The 17664-nt window shown below is 59.2% G+C and overlaps 1 protein-coding gene across 3 annotated transcripts in view; it reads left to right on the top strand.

Moving 5' to 3' along the window:
• FAM53B (family with sequence similarity 53 member B) overlaps positions 1–15009 on the top strand; it is a 116276-nt gene extending 101267 nt beyond the window's left edge. For all 3 annotated transcript variants that reach the window (XM_047760700.1, XM_047760699.1, XM_047760701.1), the window contains one exon: positions 12266–15009. In XM_047760700.1, the coding sequence (XP_047616656.1) occupies positions 12266–12634 (369 nt within the window). In that variant the 3' untranslated portion in view covers positions 12635–15009. The remainder of the gene's footprint in view (positions 1–12265) is intronic.
• The last annotated feature ends 2655 nt before the right edge of the window (positions 15010–17664 follow it).

The following is a 17664-nucleotide window of genomic DNA, read 5'->3' as shown; positions in this document are numbered from 1 at the left end:
CCTCCACTGACCCCCAGAATCAATGTGCTGGCCATCTGGGGCCTCAGGGGCCTCACTGTGTCCCTTTCCGAGGACCTGGGCAGATCAGGGTGCCTTGTGCGTGGTCCAGTCAATGGGGAGAGGCCCCCTCCCCTTCCTTGGGGCCACCAGCCCCTCCTTGTTCCCCAGGCCTGGCCTCCCAGGCCACAGGCACGGAGCACGGGGGCAGCGGTGCGTCTGGGCGCGGCCAGGATACTGGCTCCCGGGAGTTGAGGTGCTGGGATGGTCTGAAGACGGTTGGCGTAGGCTCTCGGCCTTGGGTTTGCCTGGAGTTCAGCCGGATTCTGGCAAGTTTTATTTGGCCTTGGGAGGTGGCTGAGGTTCCAGATGGGGGACATGCCTTTCCTTTTCCTCTCCGGGCGCTCAGGTGTGGACAGGTCAGCTGGGGATCCGTGCGAAGTGGCCAGTGCTGTGAAGCTCACTCCTCCAGTGCCAGGGATGTCACTATAGATACAGGAGCCAGTGACGAGGGATGGATCCCAGCTACGCAGGTGGCCTCTGGGCCCTGCTCGAACACTGTCCTCCCTGAAGTCAGGGGACACAGGCCCGGAGGTACAGAGCTTGGAAGAAGTGGAACCAGAGCCGAGAGGGTGGGAGCCAGGTCAGGGCACCTGGGGGTCCTTCCTAGAGGGAGGGGCCTTTGTCGATGGACAGGGGCCGTCTGTAAGGGGCGTGGGGTCTGTTTGCTTCTGGCGTTTTCCGGGCGGAGGCCCGTTGGAGCAGATAAATCAGTCAGTTGTGCTTCCGCAGTGCTGGCCTGCCCTTCTTTATGATTTAGGTTTTATTGTTGGGGAGGAGAGACGCGATCCCCCCTCCTCCCACCAAACAGAAAGGAAATCCAGCTGAATCTGACACTTTGAACTTAATCTCTGCGTCTCATCTATTCGCCAGGTGTAGAAGTACGGTGACAGGTGGAAATGGGGGCACCGCGTTCACATGCCCCAGAACTGCCAGCGCCTGGCCCCAGTGTCCGTGTTCCACGTGTGTCTGAGGCTCCCTGGGCACCGGGGCCCTCGCAGACCCCAGGGGACCACTCCCCCAAGGCCGTTTCTGACCATCAGGCAGCCTCCTTCTTGCCCGGCCTTGGGGTGGGGTCGGGCAGCTGCCCTGAATGGCCAGCACTGGCCCATTTGGACGAGGCTGGTGCCGTCCAAGGGACAGGCCTTGTTTGGGGAAAGCTGGGGGTTTGGGCACAAAGTGGCCCCAGCCCTGCCTTGGGTCATTCACAGAGCCTGGCCGTGTTCTCCCACGGAGCGGGGAGCCCCAGGCAGGCCCCTGCCAGGTGGGCAGGGAGCCCCGCGAACCTCTAAATGGGGAGATGTTTTCCAGCGTCCCCCCCACCCACCAGCCTGCGTCTGTGAGGGCCCTGCCCTGCCCGGGGAGAAGGCCCACAGGCCGACCGCCCACGTGCAGATGTCTGGCACATGTGTGGCCCCTCCTGATGCTTTCACGTCTTGGGCTTGTGTGAAACTCAGATTTAATTTGGTGATTATTAAGTACAGGCACTCGGTGGGGGCGGGGGTTGTCTGCACAATTTTGCAAAGAGCCATTTCGTAAAACACACGCGCCTCGTTCCTGCCCAAAGGAAAGTCGAAAAGAATTTTGGGGGAGGAACATTCAAATGATTGAACGTGGAGATGGATAAGGGGGCCTCTTTTTAAAACTGAGAATCTAAGTGACCACTTGACTCAGACTTTTCTGGCCTGCGAGTCATGCTTTTCTTCATTCCCTACTCAGTATGTCCTTCCTCGTCAGGTCAGCACACGTGCTTATTTTTTGACAGCACATTCGCATGTTCCAAAATTAAAACGACACACGGGAGAAAGTCTTGCCCCCACCCTGCCCGTACACCGTGCCCTCACGTTTATTGGTTTCTTGTGGACCTTCTGGAATTCCTTTATGCAAATATAAGCAAATAAAAATGTACTCGTTATCCGCCTTTCTTGTCCAAAAGATAGCAGCATGCTACTACCTAGCTTTCTGAACTTTGCCTTTTTTTTTTTTTTGCTTTTTAGGGCCTCATCCTTGGGATGTGAAAGTTCCCAGGCTAGGGATCAGATTGGAGCTGCAGCTGCTGGCCTACACCACAGCCACGGTAATGCCAGATCCTTAAACCACTCATCGAGGCCAGGGATCGAACCCGCATCCTCATGGATGCTAGTCGGGTTGGTAACCCACTGAGCCACAGTGGGAACTCTTGCACCTTGCTTTCTTCAGCGATAGACCGTGGGGTGCTTCTGTGCAGAGCTGAGCTGTTGCTGCCTTTTTTCCGCCACAGGAGGGTCCCTTGCAGGGACGTGCCCCGCTTTCTTTCCCAGGCCCTGGCTGCAGACCCCTCAGCCCAGGAGGCAGTTCTTCTCAGCTGTGCACTGCGCTGCTCCCTCGTCCTCTCAGACACGCAGGTGTATCCTCTGTGGACACAGCCCACCTCTAGGGTCACTGGGCTGCAGGTCATGTGCGTTGGTCGTCTGGGAGGATGTTGCCCAGGTGACGGGGCTGCGGAAGCCGCGTACCCCATGGGCTGCTGCAGGTGGCCCGTTCCCCACCGACGCCTCAACAGACTCTGGTCGAGGATGTGGATTTTGCCAATCGTATGGGTGAAAAAAGGGTTTCTCAGTGTCGTTTTAGTTTGCATTTTTCTAATCTGTTGAGCATCTCTTTGTAGAGTTAAAGGTCATTCATACGTCCTCTGCTGCATTCCTTTGCCCTTTGGAAAAAAATCCAGTTGTTGCTCTTTTTCTCAATTACACATTACAGAGATTAGTTGTTGCTGGTGATACAAGTTGCAAATATTCACCTCTGATTTGTTCTTTACCTTTCGACTTCGCTCCTGGCGTTGTTTAAGAACCTCACATGCTATACAACGCACCCAATTTTAAGCGAATAATCTTAGCGGTTGTCAGTATATTCACAGAATTGAGCAACTATCACCGCAATCAATTTTAGAATATTTCCATCATTCCCAAAAGAAACCTCATCCCCACTGGCAGTCACTCTTCGCCCTCAGCCATCCCCAGCCCCAGGCAACCACTCATCTTCTTTCTGCCTCTCTGGATCTGCCTGTTCTGGGTGTTTGGTATAAAGGGAGTCATACGGTACGTGGTCGCCTGTCGACTGGCTCCTTTCGCTGAGCAGCATAATGTTTTCGGAGTTCGTCCACATCGCAGCGTGTATCAGGACTTCTTTCCTTTTCGTGGCTGAAAATATTCCATTGTGCAGAGGTGCCACCTTTTCTTTATCCATTTGCCGATTGACGGCTATCTGGGTTGTTTCCTCTTTGGGGACATTGTGAATAATCCCGCCACGAGCACTGATGCACACACGGTTTTTTTGCATGGGCACATGTTTTCATTTCTCTTGGGTGTATACCGAGGGGTGGCATTGCCAGGTCCTGTGGTAAGCCTGTGTTTAACATTTTGAGATACTGCCAGTCTCTGTGCCACAGCAACTGCACGGTCTTACACTCCCACCAGTGCTTTGGGCATTTCCCAGCATGTGTATTTTTTTATCACATTTATTAATTCTTTCTTTTCTGGCTCTGGATTTTGGATGTTAGAAAGGCCTTTCTATCCTAAGACTGTAAAGAAATCCTCCTGTGTTTCTTTCTAGTGTTTTTATGCTTTTATATGGCAATACTTGGTCTAAGTAGAATTTATCCTGTACATGGTATGAACATGGAGCCAACGTTTTTTTTTTCCTCTTTAATATGTGTATCAATACTGGTTATTGAAATTCCGTCTTTTTCTCGCTGCTGTGAGATTCCCCTTTTATCGTGTGCTGAACTGGGGCTATTTCACGGCATCCTCTTTCTCTTTCATTAGTCTCCGTGTGTCCTCATGTAGTGCATGCCAAATTATTTCTTACTTTATTATTAGCTTCACAATAAATAAAACCTAGACACTATAGACATGCCTGAAAGACAAAACGAAAAAATCACCTCTCATTTCAGCATCCACAAATAGCCTCAGCCCTTTCCAGTGTTTGTCCATGTGAGTCCACTCCTGAGTATTGATGCTCCGTCGTGGGTTTTACCATCTCGTGGGACCAGTCTCCTCATTGCTCTCACTGCGGCTTCCTGATTCTTCTCCCATCCAAGTCCTAACCAGGCCCGACCCTGCTTAGCTTCCGAGTTCAGACACGATCCCGGCACGTTCAGGGTGGGGTATGGCCGTAGGCATTCCTGATCATTCTCAGCTGTTTATTTTTCCATGAAACACTCGAGAATCGGCTTGTCGTCAGACTGGGGGCGGGGGTTGATGTTACGGATTGGGACCGAGTTAGATTTACCAGTTCACGTGGGGAGAAGTCACACCGTTTTGAGGTCGAATCTTCCCGTTCTCAGCACGGTTATCTTTCTATTTGTTCAAGCCCACGTTTGTGTTCTATACGGTTTTCTTCCAATCGGTTTGGCAGATGCTGGTATTTTTATTCCATGAGATTTCACTTTTCATGCAGCTGCCATGTCTCCTTGCTCCTGAAAGCAGGTCTTGGTTAAAAAGGGCCGTGGGTTTGACCATCTCTGGCACAGATTCTGTCCCCAAAGCCGAGCCCCCTGACCCCCCTGGCTGTGCAGTGTCCGCAGAGAGCCACGAGCATGCCCTCTGAGCCTGAGCACAGCAGGGTGGATGGAGCCGCGGCGGAGGGAGCTCGGGTTTGCCAAGCACCTCCTTGGCCTCCCGCGAGGTCTCCACAAAGTGAACTCCCCAGACAATCCTGTGACTTTGTCTGGGGCTCTTATTATTATTAGCTCTGTTGCACAAGCGAGAAATGGAGACTCAGAGGTTTCACGATTTGCCAAGGGCCCCAGAGGGTACACCAGAGCTGGGATTCCAGCCCAGGCTTGTCCAGTCTTTTCTAGGCCGCCATCCTGCCCAAGGATCGAATGTTCTCCTGAACTCAGCCAGGAAGTCAGGAGGTCTGGTTGCACGTCAACCAGGCTGTGCGATTTATCTTTTTTTTTTTTTTTTTTGCTTTTTAGGGCCGCACTTGCAGCATATGGAAGTTCCCAGGCTGGGGGTCAAATCAGAGCTGCAGCTGCCGGCCTACACTACAGCCCCAGCAACTCGGGATCCGAGCCAAGTCTGTAACCTACACCACAGCTCATGGCAACGCTGGATTCCTAACTCACTGAGAGAGGCCAGGGATTGAACCCACATCCTCATGGATGCTAGTCGGGTTCGTTATTGCTGTGCCAGGATGGGAGCTTCCCAGCTGTGCGATTTGGGGCCGGCCTCACCCGCCTCTTGGCCTCCGTCTGCCCATCTGCACAGTAAGGCAGTTTGCTCATTTTTTCCAAAAAGCACCCCCTTTCTCTGAAACCAATGTCACAACAGAGATGTGAGCTGCTGGGGGTGGGGTGGGGGCCTCGAGGGCCCTGCAGGCCTGTCTCCCTGTGCCCTGACGTGGCCCTCGAGGCACCCAGCTCCAGGCAGCTGAACAAAAACCAGTGTCTACCATGCCCTCTGGGGCCTCAGACCCACTTCAGTGCCCCCCGCCCCCCCCCCCAGGAGCTGCCCCCAGATTCCCCATGTGTCTCGGCAGCACCTTAGCCTTGGCCCCCCCGCCGGAGCCCTGTGTGCTTTGGAAATTGTCCTCGACTTTTGTCATGCAAAGAATTCTCTTCACGCCAAGCTGAGAGCGAGGTGGTTACACAAGTCCTGTCCTGAGTGTGTGCTGGCCGGAACACACACCGCAGAAACAGTGTTTGTTTTCCAGTTGTGAGTGTGCCGGGAGGCCCTTTGGCGTCGGCTTCCACACCTTCTGAGCTCAGGCAGGCCACCTGCCCCCCGGGGGCCTGGTGCAGAAATAACATTTGCCACAACATGGCCCGTGTGGCGCAGGCAGAAGGGGACTGGATCACGGGCTCGGCCACCATTCAGAGGACGTGCCCACAGCGCCCCGGGACCTCAGGGCTGCGCCGATGCGCAGGCTGAGCCCCTGGGGCCGGCTGGGCGGGTCCTTCCTTCTCTTCTCCCCAGGCTGCACTAGCACCTTCTGTGAGCTGCTGGGGTTCAGGGCCGTGGGGGTCCAACAGGGTCCAGATGGGCTGGGGCTGGCTTCTGCAGGGGACGTCGCAAAGCAGGGCTCTGGGGGACAAGAGAAGGAGCCCGCCAGGTGGCTGGGTGCTCAGGGAGCATCCGTGGCCTCTGCAGAAGTGAGCTGGGGACATGGCACAGGAAGGCAGGGGCTTCCCAGCAGCTGCCAGTGCTGCCCCCACTCCCCAGCTCCACCCTGCCCTCCCCGGACCATTTGGTTCTAGAACTTGTGGTCTGGGAACAGCTTGGAGTGTCCAGGGCCCAATCAGTGGGCCTCACTGGGCCCCAGAGGCTCCCTCGAGGCAAATGCATTTCCTGGCTTCAGGCCACTGGCTTCCCTGTCCCTGTCCCCCTCTGGGGTGCACCGCCTGTCTTTCCCTTGACCCTGAGCGGAGGGAAGCAGTCCAGGCTCACAAGGGCTGCCTCCTGGGGGGCCAAAGGTAGGCACGTCCCAGAAGGGGGCTGGGCCTCCATGCAGGCCTGACGGAGCAGGAAGCAGAGCTGGGCTGCGGCCTGCACTTGGTCATAAGAGGCCTGGAGTGAGGGCCTGGCCTGAGCAGGGCCGGAGGGCACCCCTCACACCGGGCAGGCCACACCCACTGCCCTTGGCCTCCTCCAGCACCTGCCCGACACCAGAGCCACAGCCCTGACCCGGGGCAGCACTACCGCCTGACCCCTCAGGGCCCGGGGCTTCCTGTGAGAGACAGTCCAGCCTTCATGCAGAATTCAGATTTACCAAAGATGGATTAAAGATAGGCCCAAAATATGCTAGTGCCTTTTTCTCTCTTCGGAGATAGTTTAAAAAAAAAAAAAAAAACCACCACCCCAGGAAACCACATGCCTCTCTGCCTCGGTTGTGTCTGTGCCAGCTTCCAGCATAAATGAGACTTAGAAAATTTCCAGGCCGCTGGCCATTCTCCTGGCCTGGTGCTTTCTTGATTCTTGGAGAATTCTGCGCTCGTGAAGGCGTCTGTTTGGGGAGGAAATGCCTCCGCTTAGCCAGAGCTCTAAGCCGAGCAGCTTGCAGCACAGGGGCTGCAAGCCTCCAGGACCTGGTGGGGACCTGGCCTGGTGGTCCTGACGGGCTGGTTGGGCCTGAGGACGCCCCTCCTTCTAGAGGGGTTTAAGGTAGTTCCCTAAAAATCTGTAACACAGCGAGATCCATAAAATTGGATGACACAGAGAGAGATGGGGTTAAAAAGAGGAAGAGCAGATGTGCCAGCCTTGAAGGCTGGTGCTGGCGCCGGCAGAGGGAAGTGGGAGGCCTGGGTGTCTGACCAGGGGAAACACACACGTGCTCGCGGAGACGTCATCTGTCCCAGTCTGACGCTGAGAGGAAGTTTCATCTGGGCACCAAGATGACCAGGACGCGGTCTGACCAAGGACAAGTCCCCAGCAACCACTGCTCCCCAGTGAACACAAGGCAGGCTGGTTTGGACAGGCCAGCCTCCGACCAGCACCTGGTGCTCCTGTTCTGGCAGAAGCAGCTGGACTGGGAGCAGCTGACAGCAGGTGCTTTCACCGCCCGTGTGAGGTCGGCTCCTTGGAAGCGGAGCCAGAGAGGGGGAGCTGGCCCAGACGCTGGGAGGCCCTTGGGAGAATCCTGTAGTAAGTGAGGGAAGCAGACAGGGTGGAGAAGAAGCCCTCAGTCCCATCCCGGGGACCCACAGTGGGAAGAGCATTGGGGTTTGCTCCCCGCAGGCCCGGGCAGCTCCAGAACCCGAATCAGCCACGCCTGGGCGAGGGGAGCACTCAGGTGCCGGGGAATGGGCTTCTGCGGGGAGTGCCCCAGCAGCCCTTTGATTGTGGGACCCTTGCCGTGGCCCAGGGAGCAGCCAGGCCGGCGACGACTGTTCCATTTCCCACATAAGCCCCGACTCTGTCGGAGGAGAGGCCAGACTTGGGCCCAGCTCCCCTGACTTCAGACCGGTGTCCCACAGGGCTCCACCTGGGCCCAGGAAGACTGGACCGAGGAACACAGCCTGTCCTCCTTAGTAAGATGACCAAGGGAAAGGGGGCGGCCACTGCCTGCTCTCAGCCACAGCACCCCCACAGCCTGCCTTGCCTTGGCCGTGTGCGGCTGCCCTAGGCTGGCATCGGGAGCCCAGGCACTTGGGGAAGGGACGGAGCCGATGGCTCAAGGCGCAGCAGGATGGGTGGTGGTCAGAGAAGACGGGGCTCAGTCTGTTGAGATGTTAGCAGCTCAGGGCAGAGGTGCCCTCGCTGTTGAGGGCTGAGTCCTCTCGGCTTCTCGCAGTGTGGGCATTGGGACTGGGTGTGGAGAGGAGCCAGCCTGGCCCTCGGGGCCCTCACCGCCCAGGTCGTGGGCCTCTGTCTGCAGTGAGGGCAGCACGGAGTTCCACCAGAGCCAAGCCCCGGAAGGCAGGGATTTTCATCTCGGCCCCCAGGGCCCGGCTGGGGGCCTCCCCCTGGACCCCAAGAAAGAGGGCACAGGAGGGCTATGCAGAAGAAGGGGCCACTGCTCCCGGCTGCAAAGCCTTGGGGAGTCGGGGGGGTGGGGGCAGACACAGCTGGCTAGACCTGAGGCCGGAGGGTCTGATGGAAACAGCCTTTCAGACTCTAGCACTAGGGTGCTGACCCCGGGGTCTCCAGCCGTTAGCCTGAGGCCACGTGGACAGTTCTCCCGGAGCTCCGTCACGGGACAGCACTGCTCCTCGAGAGGGCAGAGTTTGGCACTGGGGGACTGTGTTTCAGAGGAACCACTTCCCCCAGGCACCATGTGTTCACATGGTCCTTTGAACTTGTTTGCAGCTCTGCAGCTTCCCCAGGTCTTTCTGAGGGCACACAGGCCTCCAGGCCTCCGACAGGCCCGTGCAGCGTCCCTCCATGGGAGCTGAGCTTTGGGGAATGTGAGCTGCCAGGAGAGGCTGGGCGGGACCCTGCCCCCAGGGCGTGGTGGGCACAGGGCTGCCTCGGGCCTGGGTGTGGGCCGCGCCCTGGATGTGGGCACAGGATGGGCTCGCCTGGGATGGAGCCTGGGCAGGACACACACTGCCCCGTTGTGGCAGTCACATTCCTTTCCCCGCAGGTGGGGCATGCGACTGGCTGGGCCATTCAGCAGGTGGGTCTTGGTTTTCGCTGTGGCTGAAACAGCTGAGTTTTGAGTCGGCAACATTTCTAAAGTGACACTGGCTTTGCAGCCAAAGAGCAGGTGCCTCTGGGGACTGTCAGAGGGTGGGGTTCAGTGGCATCCTGGGGTTTGCTTGCAACAACCTTCACCAACCAAACCTTGCAGCTCCTTGCCCCGCTGCCAAGCGAAAAGGACCCAGTTATTCTAGAGAGTCAGAAGGGGGTGGCCCGGGTGCCCTTGGTCTACCCCTTATTTGTCAGGAGGGCCAGCGCCCAGACGTTGGAGTGTCTCGTCTGCAGCTGTCATGCCTGTGTGTGGCAGAGCCCAGGTCTGTAATGGGCTTTGACCTTGGCCCTCTCCAGGGCACACTTAAGGCAAAGACTACATCTCTGAAAGGTTCCAGCGAACTGGGGTCCCTAGCACCCTGTTGCTGGCGTGGCTGATGTGTAGCATGCTGAGTGCCCAGACACATGCTGTCCCATTTCCTGTGAAGCCAGCCACCCCCATCCATGAGGTCGGGCAGGACCGGGGGCGAATGCAGACTCGGGAGCGCTGGCTGTTCAGGTGGACACGGTTTTCACGGCCCGGCTCAGGCGAGATGGTGACGCCGGCTCAGATGTTTCCCACTGAGGGGACAGCGCCACGGCAGGGACCCCAGGGTGGCGGGGGGTGGGGGCGGGGGACATCTGTGCGACCCAGCATCACCTGTGACCCATTCAGAGCACAGCAGGTTTGTGCCGGACGTTATCATTTGTAACAGGAGCCATGCTGCCATCACCGGAAATTCCTTGCACGCCACCGCTTCTATGCGGCAAGAGACAGACCACCCGGCCACGTGGGGGGCTTTGGACCCGACTCCCTGGCCTCACTCCTCAGCTTCCTCTGCTGAGGCGTCCCGGGGACGGGGGGCGGGGGTCGACACGCTTGCCCGAGTGGGGCCAGCCCCCACTCCTTCTTGTTGTCCTACCCAGTTCTCCTTCCGTCCTGGCTCAGGTCTAGGCCAGTCAGGACAGTGGCTAGAAGGGGCCTCAGAGTCCCTCCCATTGCAGGTGTCTGGGTCTCTGCCACCAGCGTCAGGTTTGTGTCCTGACCGGGGAACATGGAGGATCTCGGGGGCTGTTTTGCGTGGCAGTAGAGGGGATGTGCCCTGTGCCGACTGGGGCCTCAGGGAACCCCACGGTGGCCCCTGGGAGGGGGGCACCATGGGGGGCCCCAGCACGGCCTGGGCCAGCGTCTCAGGTGTAATCGGTGGCCCTGCCCTTCTCTCCTCTATCCCAGCTCTGTTTCCCAGAGGACCCCCAGCCCCCCACCCTTCCTCTCTCAGTTAATCAAGAGAGTCCACGACAAGCGACCCCCTCAGACCAGTGTCCTCCGTGGCACGGTCAGGAGCGAGCATGCACGACGGCCCAGGCCACCTTCCTCCAGAGAGCTCGCCCGTTATTTTCCATGTGCCGAGCCTGTTTCAGCAGCTTGTTCGCTGTGACGGCCAGTGGTCGTCTTTATTTCAAAGTGACACACAAACACTGCAGCTTGTGAAAGGACCAGGGCCCTAGGGACGGGCCTGTGACCTTGGCATTGGCAGGCGGGCGGTGCCCAGATTTTCCTCCCTGCTGCCTTCGCCATACATCTCTTCTGTCTCGTCCCTGAGAAGGGACTGCCCTGCCACTCGTCCTGTTGGGGATGACAGGGCTGGGCCACAGGCTTCCTTGCTGGCGTGGTTCTCTGTCCTGATTTTATGCTCTGCCAGCGCTTAAAGGCGTTTAACTGGACCCACTTGTGCGCGGTGCTGGGCCTGCCCCCTCTGAGTGGGTGGGTAGGTGGCCCCAAGCACCTCTGGGTCAAGTTCAAGCTGCTCCCAGTGCTTGGGCAGGCCCCAGGATGCCTCCTTCTCCAGGGCGGCGCCACGCAGAGGCAGTGCTTGGCCTGGGGGAGCTCTGGCCTGCCACGTTCTCTCACGGGGGCCACAGAGGGCCCTGCGGGACAGGCAGGGGCCATCACTCACTTCTTCAGATGAGGCAGTCGAGGCCCAGGGAGGCTGAGGGGTCTGCCCGAGGCCCCCAGCCAAGCTGTGGCATCTGCCAGCTGGGTGCCTGCCGAGGGCACAGGAGCCCAGGGCTCACGTGGAAACTGGTCCCCGGGGGCTGTGATCTGCACGAGGATTGGACATCAGCTCAACCCTCCTGGCCCACCCCTCCTCCCCATCACGGCGAGAAGGTGGCCTGGACGACACAGCCCCTTTGTGCATCCTGGCCGCGTTTCCCTGGGTGCGTCAGTAGATCCACCCTGCAGCGTTCTTTCAGGGGCCGAAGAGCCTGCTCTCGTCTGAAAAAACCTGCTTTATGGAACCATTATCACGGGGAATTGGGTCACTCCCTCCTTTTCAGTTTAACAGCGTGACAAGGAACATACATGTCACTGAATTTTTGCACGTGTCCGAGCTGCTTTCTTTAGATAAAAATCTGAGAAGTGAGACGGCCTGACGAAGGAGTCCGATCCTTTCAGGGAGGTTGGGGGAGGGGCTCTGTGCCCCCACTTTCCCTGCAGTGCCCCCGAACCGGGCGGCAGCGACCTTGTGCTCTTTGCCATGTGCAGGCGAACAACTGGGCTTTGCATTTCTTTTCTTTTTTTGGTCTTTTTGTCCTTTTAGGGCCGCACCCGCGGCATATGGAGGTTCCCAGGCTAGGGGTCGAATTGGAGCTGTAGCCACCAGCCTACACCATAGCCACAGCAACACGGGAACCAAGCCGCATCTGCGACCTACACCACAGCTCATGGCAACTCCGGATCCTTAACCCCCTGAGCAAGGCCAGGGATCAAACCCTCAATCTTATCGTTCCTAGTTGGATTCGTTAACCACTGAGCCACGATGAGAACTCCCGTATTTCTTTATTAACTCAGCGCTTCATGAGTTACTGACGGCCCCGTCTTCTTTGGCTGGGTGCAGAAGGCGGCCAGGATTTGGGTGCCTCTCCGCCGCCTGGTGGTCCCATCACCGGCTAGCCCCAGGGGCGTCGGCCTGGCTTGGTGGGGTGTGCGTGCGGGCCTTGCGTTCCAGGAAGGGGGCCTGGCCCTTAGTGACCTGTGTGTCTTCTCCCCACAGAACTGTCAGACCTTCAGCAGCCTCAGCAGCCTGAGCGCGGGGATGGAGGACTGCGGCCCCCACAGCCCCTTCACCCTCCACGTCAGCAGCACCAGGTCCTGGACCGCCCTGCTCTCAGCCTCGGCCTCCGGCCTGGGGGGTAGGACCCCCGCCGGGACCCCAGTCCCCGAGCCCCTGCCCCCATCCCTGGATGACCAGCTCGCCTGCCGGGAGGAGCTGTGCTGTGAGGAGTCGGGCGGCTGCACCCTGGACGAGGGCTGCCCCAGGCGGGGGGAGCCGGCCACAGCCTGGCGGGACCGCAGGGCCACCCGGAATAGCCCCTGCTCCCTGGACGGCGAGCTGGACATTGAACAGATAGAGAACAACTGAGGGGCCGCCGAGGGCCCTGGTCGGGGGCAGGGGTGCATCAGAATCGACGGGCCTCCCTCTCCACTCCTGGGTCCGATCAAAGCCTCCTGGAAGGGGTCGGGGCCCAGGGAGCCGGCCCACTGCCTCCCCGAGCCGCTGTCCACCCTGCTGGCACAGCAGCCGCGGCCCACGGAACTGCTGTAGCCGCTAGAAGCTTCTCGGTTGCGGTCCCTCCCCTGTTTGTCTTGTGGGACATCAGGACAGGCGCTGGGCCATCCCCGCTGGGCCGTCGTGGGCGTTTGCGGCGGGGCTGGCCCGCTCTGCATGCCGCCTCCCAGCCGGGCTCCCGCCTGGGCTCAGGTCCATCTACTGGGGTCCAGGCCCCTCTTGGCCTCCTGCTCAGGTTCAGGGCTGGGGAGCCAGCTCCCCGGCTTCTTCTCCCTCAGTTGTACTCCGTGCCTTCTTGCCCGGGGCTCAGGCTTCCAAGGGTCGGGCGAGGCTTCCTTCTGTAGTAACACCAGAACCATTTGGCCTTAATTCCAAGTGTGGGAGACAGAGGCCCGGGGTGCTGGCGTCGCCTTCATGTCTGGACTCTTGGGGTCCAGGGAGCAACTTGGGGACCTTGGTTGGGCAGACGCTTGGTGGATCTGTTGGCTGAAAGGACAGACCCACCGGCCCCTCCTATGCGGTGGAGAGCCTGGCCCTGGGGCGCTGTGCCCCGCTGGGGCCTGTGTTGGGCGGGCGGGTGGCCTGCAGCCATGCTCCGTGCCGACCCTGTCACTGAGCGACGAGCTTAGAGGATTCAGGTGAGTGGAGAGAAGTCCCCACAAAAGGGCGGCCTCTTGAAAACATCCTCAGGAAGGAAGAGCTCCCTGCAGGGGAACAGAGCCAGGCCCTGCCATGTTTCGGGGACGAAGGTATCTGCTGGCCTCCCGGGGACCATGCTGTGTTCTAAGCACATTGTCCTTGGTGGGTTGGGGACTGGTCAGTGGGAGCAGCAGAGGGTGTAAGTGCCGCCTCCTCACTGCAGCCCCGCCACAGGCCACTGCGTGACGCAGGCTCACGCCCACCCCCTCCCAGGCCCTTTGCACCCCAGCAGCCTCCTCCCCCGGGACAAGCAGCCCCGGCCCCCTGTGGTTTTGCCCCCAGCCGGCTCCTCTCCAGCCCGGCTTGCAGGCACACCACACGGCTCTCTGCTCTCTTGGAATCTGGCTTTTGGCAACCTGGCATCTTCCGCAGGCAGTAGCATCGGGTGGGCTCAGGAGCAAGTGGCTCCTTTGCCCATGAGGCTAAAAATAACCGTGAGTCCCCTCAAGTTCGTGGGCCACGTGGCAAAGGCGCTCTCAGCGTCACTTTGTTCCAGCTCATCTTCGGCTGATGGCGAGCGCCCGGCTGCTGCAGGTTGGGTGCAGATGGTTCTCACTCTCCTTCTACTAAAGAGAGGCCATATTTGGGAAACTTAAACCTTCGCTTTTTTTACATCAAAAATGTGGTGGCTCAAGTTCTGATTTATAGTTGGCTTTTCTTAAAGATCAGCCATAAGATGCTTGCAGAAAATCCCAACTCCCTGGCCCCCTAGACTGTGTGGAAAGCCTAATGAGTGTGCAGCGCTGGGCAGGTCCCGCCAAGGCGCGTCCCCTGGGGACCCCGGAGAGCCAAGCCGGGGGCCTTGGCTCTGGGCAGAGGAAGACGCCTGGCTCAACCCCCACCTGGTGGGTTGTGCAGACCGTGTCTTCTCAGAGCTGGTCCAGGGGAGGCTGGGTGGCTGTTGGGTGGCATCTGGCAGTGTGTGAATTCAGAGTACATGCTGGTGCCTCAGTCTCAGACAGCGTGGGGTGGGAGGTACCGACCCCTGGCCCGCCCGGGAGTGGCCACAGAGGCCTCATGCCCTGGACGGCAGTCCTTCCTGGGGCGGGAGAAGCAGAGTCTTGTTTCCCTTCCCTGCAGGGAGGGGCGGGGGCCGAGCCAGGACGGGCAGGATACGAGGCACGTGGTGGTGGGTGGTGCAGGGACACCCTCGGACCCTGCCGGCCGACTCCCCTGCTTCTCAGATCCAGTGGCAGGGAAGGACAAGCAGTAGTCCCAGCCTCCCCACCACCACCCCTGGCTGGTCCTATTGGCCAGAAGCCCAGTCATGGGGCACTTTTGGGCAGAAGGGATCCCGGCCCAAGGCAAGGCTTGGCCCTCCCCAGCCTCTTCCAGACTCCTTGGCTGCTCCCACCCTCGTGGAAGCTCCTTGCCCAAGCCCTCAACAGCAGCAGGGAGGGGAGAGAATGGCCAGGGGCCCTTCTCGGAGAAAGAGATGGCCCTCGGGTGGCTTTGTGTCTGTCTTTTTTTTTTCTTTTCTTTTTGTCTTTTTCAGGCGGCACCTGCGGCATATGGAGGTTCTCAGGCTAGGGGTCGAATCAGAACTGCAGCTGCTGACCTACACCACAGCCACAGCAATGCCACATCCGAGCCGCATGTGCGACCTATGCCACCGCTCACAGCAACGCTGGATCCTTAACCCACCGAGCAAGGCCAGGGATTGAACCCACATCCTCGTGGATGTTAGTCGGGTTATCTTAACCCCCTGAACCACAGCGGGAACTCCTTCATGTCTGTCTTGATTGAAGGGAGCAGACCTTGTCCAGAAGGGGCCACCACACCCCCCAGCCAGAGAGGTCCGTCTGTGCCTGCTCCCCTGGTCCCGGGACTTCTGGTCTGGGAGGGCTGTCCCTGAGCCACTTCTGCTGGGGCCCTGCCTCTCGCCGCCGCCAATGCCCATGAACTCCTGCCTCTGAGGAGAGACTGAGGAGGCTCAGAGCTGGAGGGAGGGCCGTGCCAGGCTGGCCACCTGCCCATGGGGCCTCGAAGGATAAGAGCAGGGTCGTGGCTCCAGGAGAGCTGGATGGGGAGGGGGCTTACTGCAGCGGGCGCACCTGCTAAAGCCACTGGAGAACAGGGGCTGCTGCCCTGGGGGCCGGGCTGGGGGTCAGGGCCGCAGCCTCACCGTTTACATGACCGCAGACCCTCTTGCCTTACTCGCGGTGGAGGCCGGGCCCGGGCCACAGGAGAGCTTGTTCTGATCATACATACGGATTTTCATTCTCAGAAAGCCTTACTCTTCAACAAAATTTTTGTAGCAGGAAAGTTTTGTGCATTTGTACACTGAAAGAAATTTTAAATAAGGGAGAAGTCCACATTAGAAAGAAAACAAACCCAGCGTCCAAAGGGGTCCCCAGGACGGGGGTGGCGCGCGAATCCCACTCTGCCCCGGACGCCCCGCCACAGGCTCAAGCCGCCTGCGCTCCTCGCGGCCAGAGTCCCCTAACAATGACCGCTTCGGGCTCCGCGGCCTGGGGCGCGAGCAGACCCCCCGCCAGGGCAGTGTCTCTGTCCGGGCACGGGTGCCGTCTCTTGCCACAGCCACGCAGATGGTCAAACCCCTCCCACTGGCGCCGCAGAAAACCATGCCTCTTTCAAAGAGGGAAGGAGAGAAAAAGATGAAAAAAGAAAATCCCAGACCGCCGTGGAGATCGTGTAGCCTAGGTAGGATAGTCTGACCTTCTAGCATAGTCTTTGGCAAATAAATTGTGTTTCAGCGAGGGGGGCAAGGTCCTGGGGGCGCGGGACCGGCGTGTCGGGGGGAGAGGGGCTCCTCTGGGGCCTGTGTGCTTCCCCAGCTGCACCCCGTGGGCTCCGTGGCACTTCAAGGAGGGTGGCGGCCGGGCCGTGCAATGTCGGGCCAGGCCCCCCTCCCTGCCAGCCGGCGACAAGCTGGGTCGCCCCCCACCCACCCCCCCGCAGCCTGTCCTCCACACGGGCCACGACTGTCTTGCACTAGAGCCGCTCTAGTCTCAGGAATTTGCTTGTTACTTTTACTGTGTAAATAAAGCTTCCTGGTTCCGTACCCAGCTGCTGGGAGCCAGCTGTGTGCTTTCTGTTGGGTGGCGGGCGGGAGGGTCCCCCCCCTCTGCCCGTGGGACCTTCAGCTCTGGGCTGGCATGGGCAGAGCCTGGGCCCTTCTGTCCCCTCCGAGCCTTGGGGTCGGGTCCGTAAAATGGGGAGAGTGGACGTCTCAGCTGTCAAGAGGCTCAGGTGCGGGAGGGCTGGCCACGGCCACGACCACGGGGTCCCCAGCACCAGGGGAGTTGGTTCCCGTGTGTTCCCTCGCCCTGCTGCCTCCTCCGCGCGTGTGGCGGCGGTGGGCACACCGCCGTGAGCACAGGCTCTGGGGCTCACAGGCAGCAGCCCGCCAGCTGCTGTCGGGTCCAGCCGCAGGGCTCTGGGCTTGGCCCCACTGTGAGCTACCTGCATGGGACACGGGCACCGTCTGTGGGCCTCCGGGACATAGGCTGACTGCGAACAGCCGTCTCAGTGTAGACAGGGCTCGTGACACTTCTGGGGCTTGCATGCGACAATCCAAAAAAAACCCCAGTGTCACCCTGGACGTACAGTACCATCCAGACTGCGAGAAAAGTACTGATCTTTAGGGAAGTCCCATTGTGGCTCAGGGGAGACGAATCTGACTAGTATCCATGAGGATGCAGGTTCGATCCCTGGCCTCGCTCAGTGGGTTAAGAATCCAGTGTTGCTGTGAGCTGTGGTGTAGGTCGCAGACGGGGCTCAGATCCCACACTGCTGTGGCTGTGGTCTAGGCCGGCAGCTGCAGCTCCAATTCAACCCCTAGCCTGGGAACCTACACATGCCGCAAGCGCGGCCCTAAAAAACAACAACAACAACAACAAAAAAAAACACTGATCTTTACACGAGGGAAATGAGTGTGACAGGAAGTTCACGCTCAGGCTCCGAGGGACTCGTGGCTCCATTTTCTACTTTTCTGTTAAATTTCCTACAGTAATACATACCGCTTTTATAATCTTTAAAAAAAAATTAAAATCTTAAGAAAAAACGAGCTGAAACGAAATGCTCAGGACATTTATCTAAAGCGGGACAGTTCTGAAAGGTGGAGCTGTTGCAGAGTCAGGCTGGGTGCCAGGTGGCTCAGTGAGCGGGCAGCAGGCACCCACGTGTCCCTCTCCGAGGCCTCCCGCAGCGGGGCAGGGATG

This window comes from Phacochoerus africanus, chromosome 15 (genome assembly GCF_016906955.1).
Source record: "Phacochoerus africanus isolate WHEZ1 chromosome 15, ROS_Pafr_v1, whole genome shotgun sequence".
NCBI classification, from domain to species: Eukaryota; Metazoa; Chordata; class Mammalia; order Artiodactyla; family Suidae; genus Phacochoerus; species Phacochoerus africanus.
The sequence above is the reverse complement of the archived record's forward strand: the minus strand, read 5'-3'. Positions and strand labels throughout refer to the sequence as shown.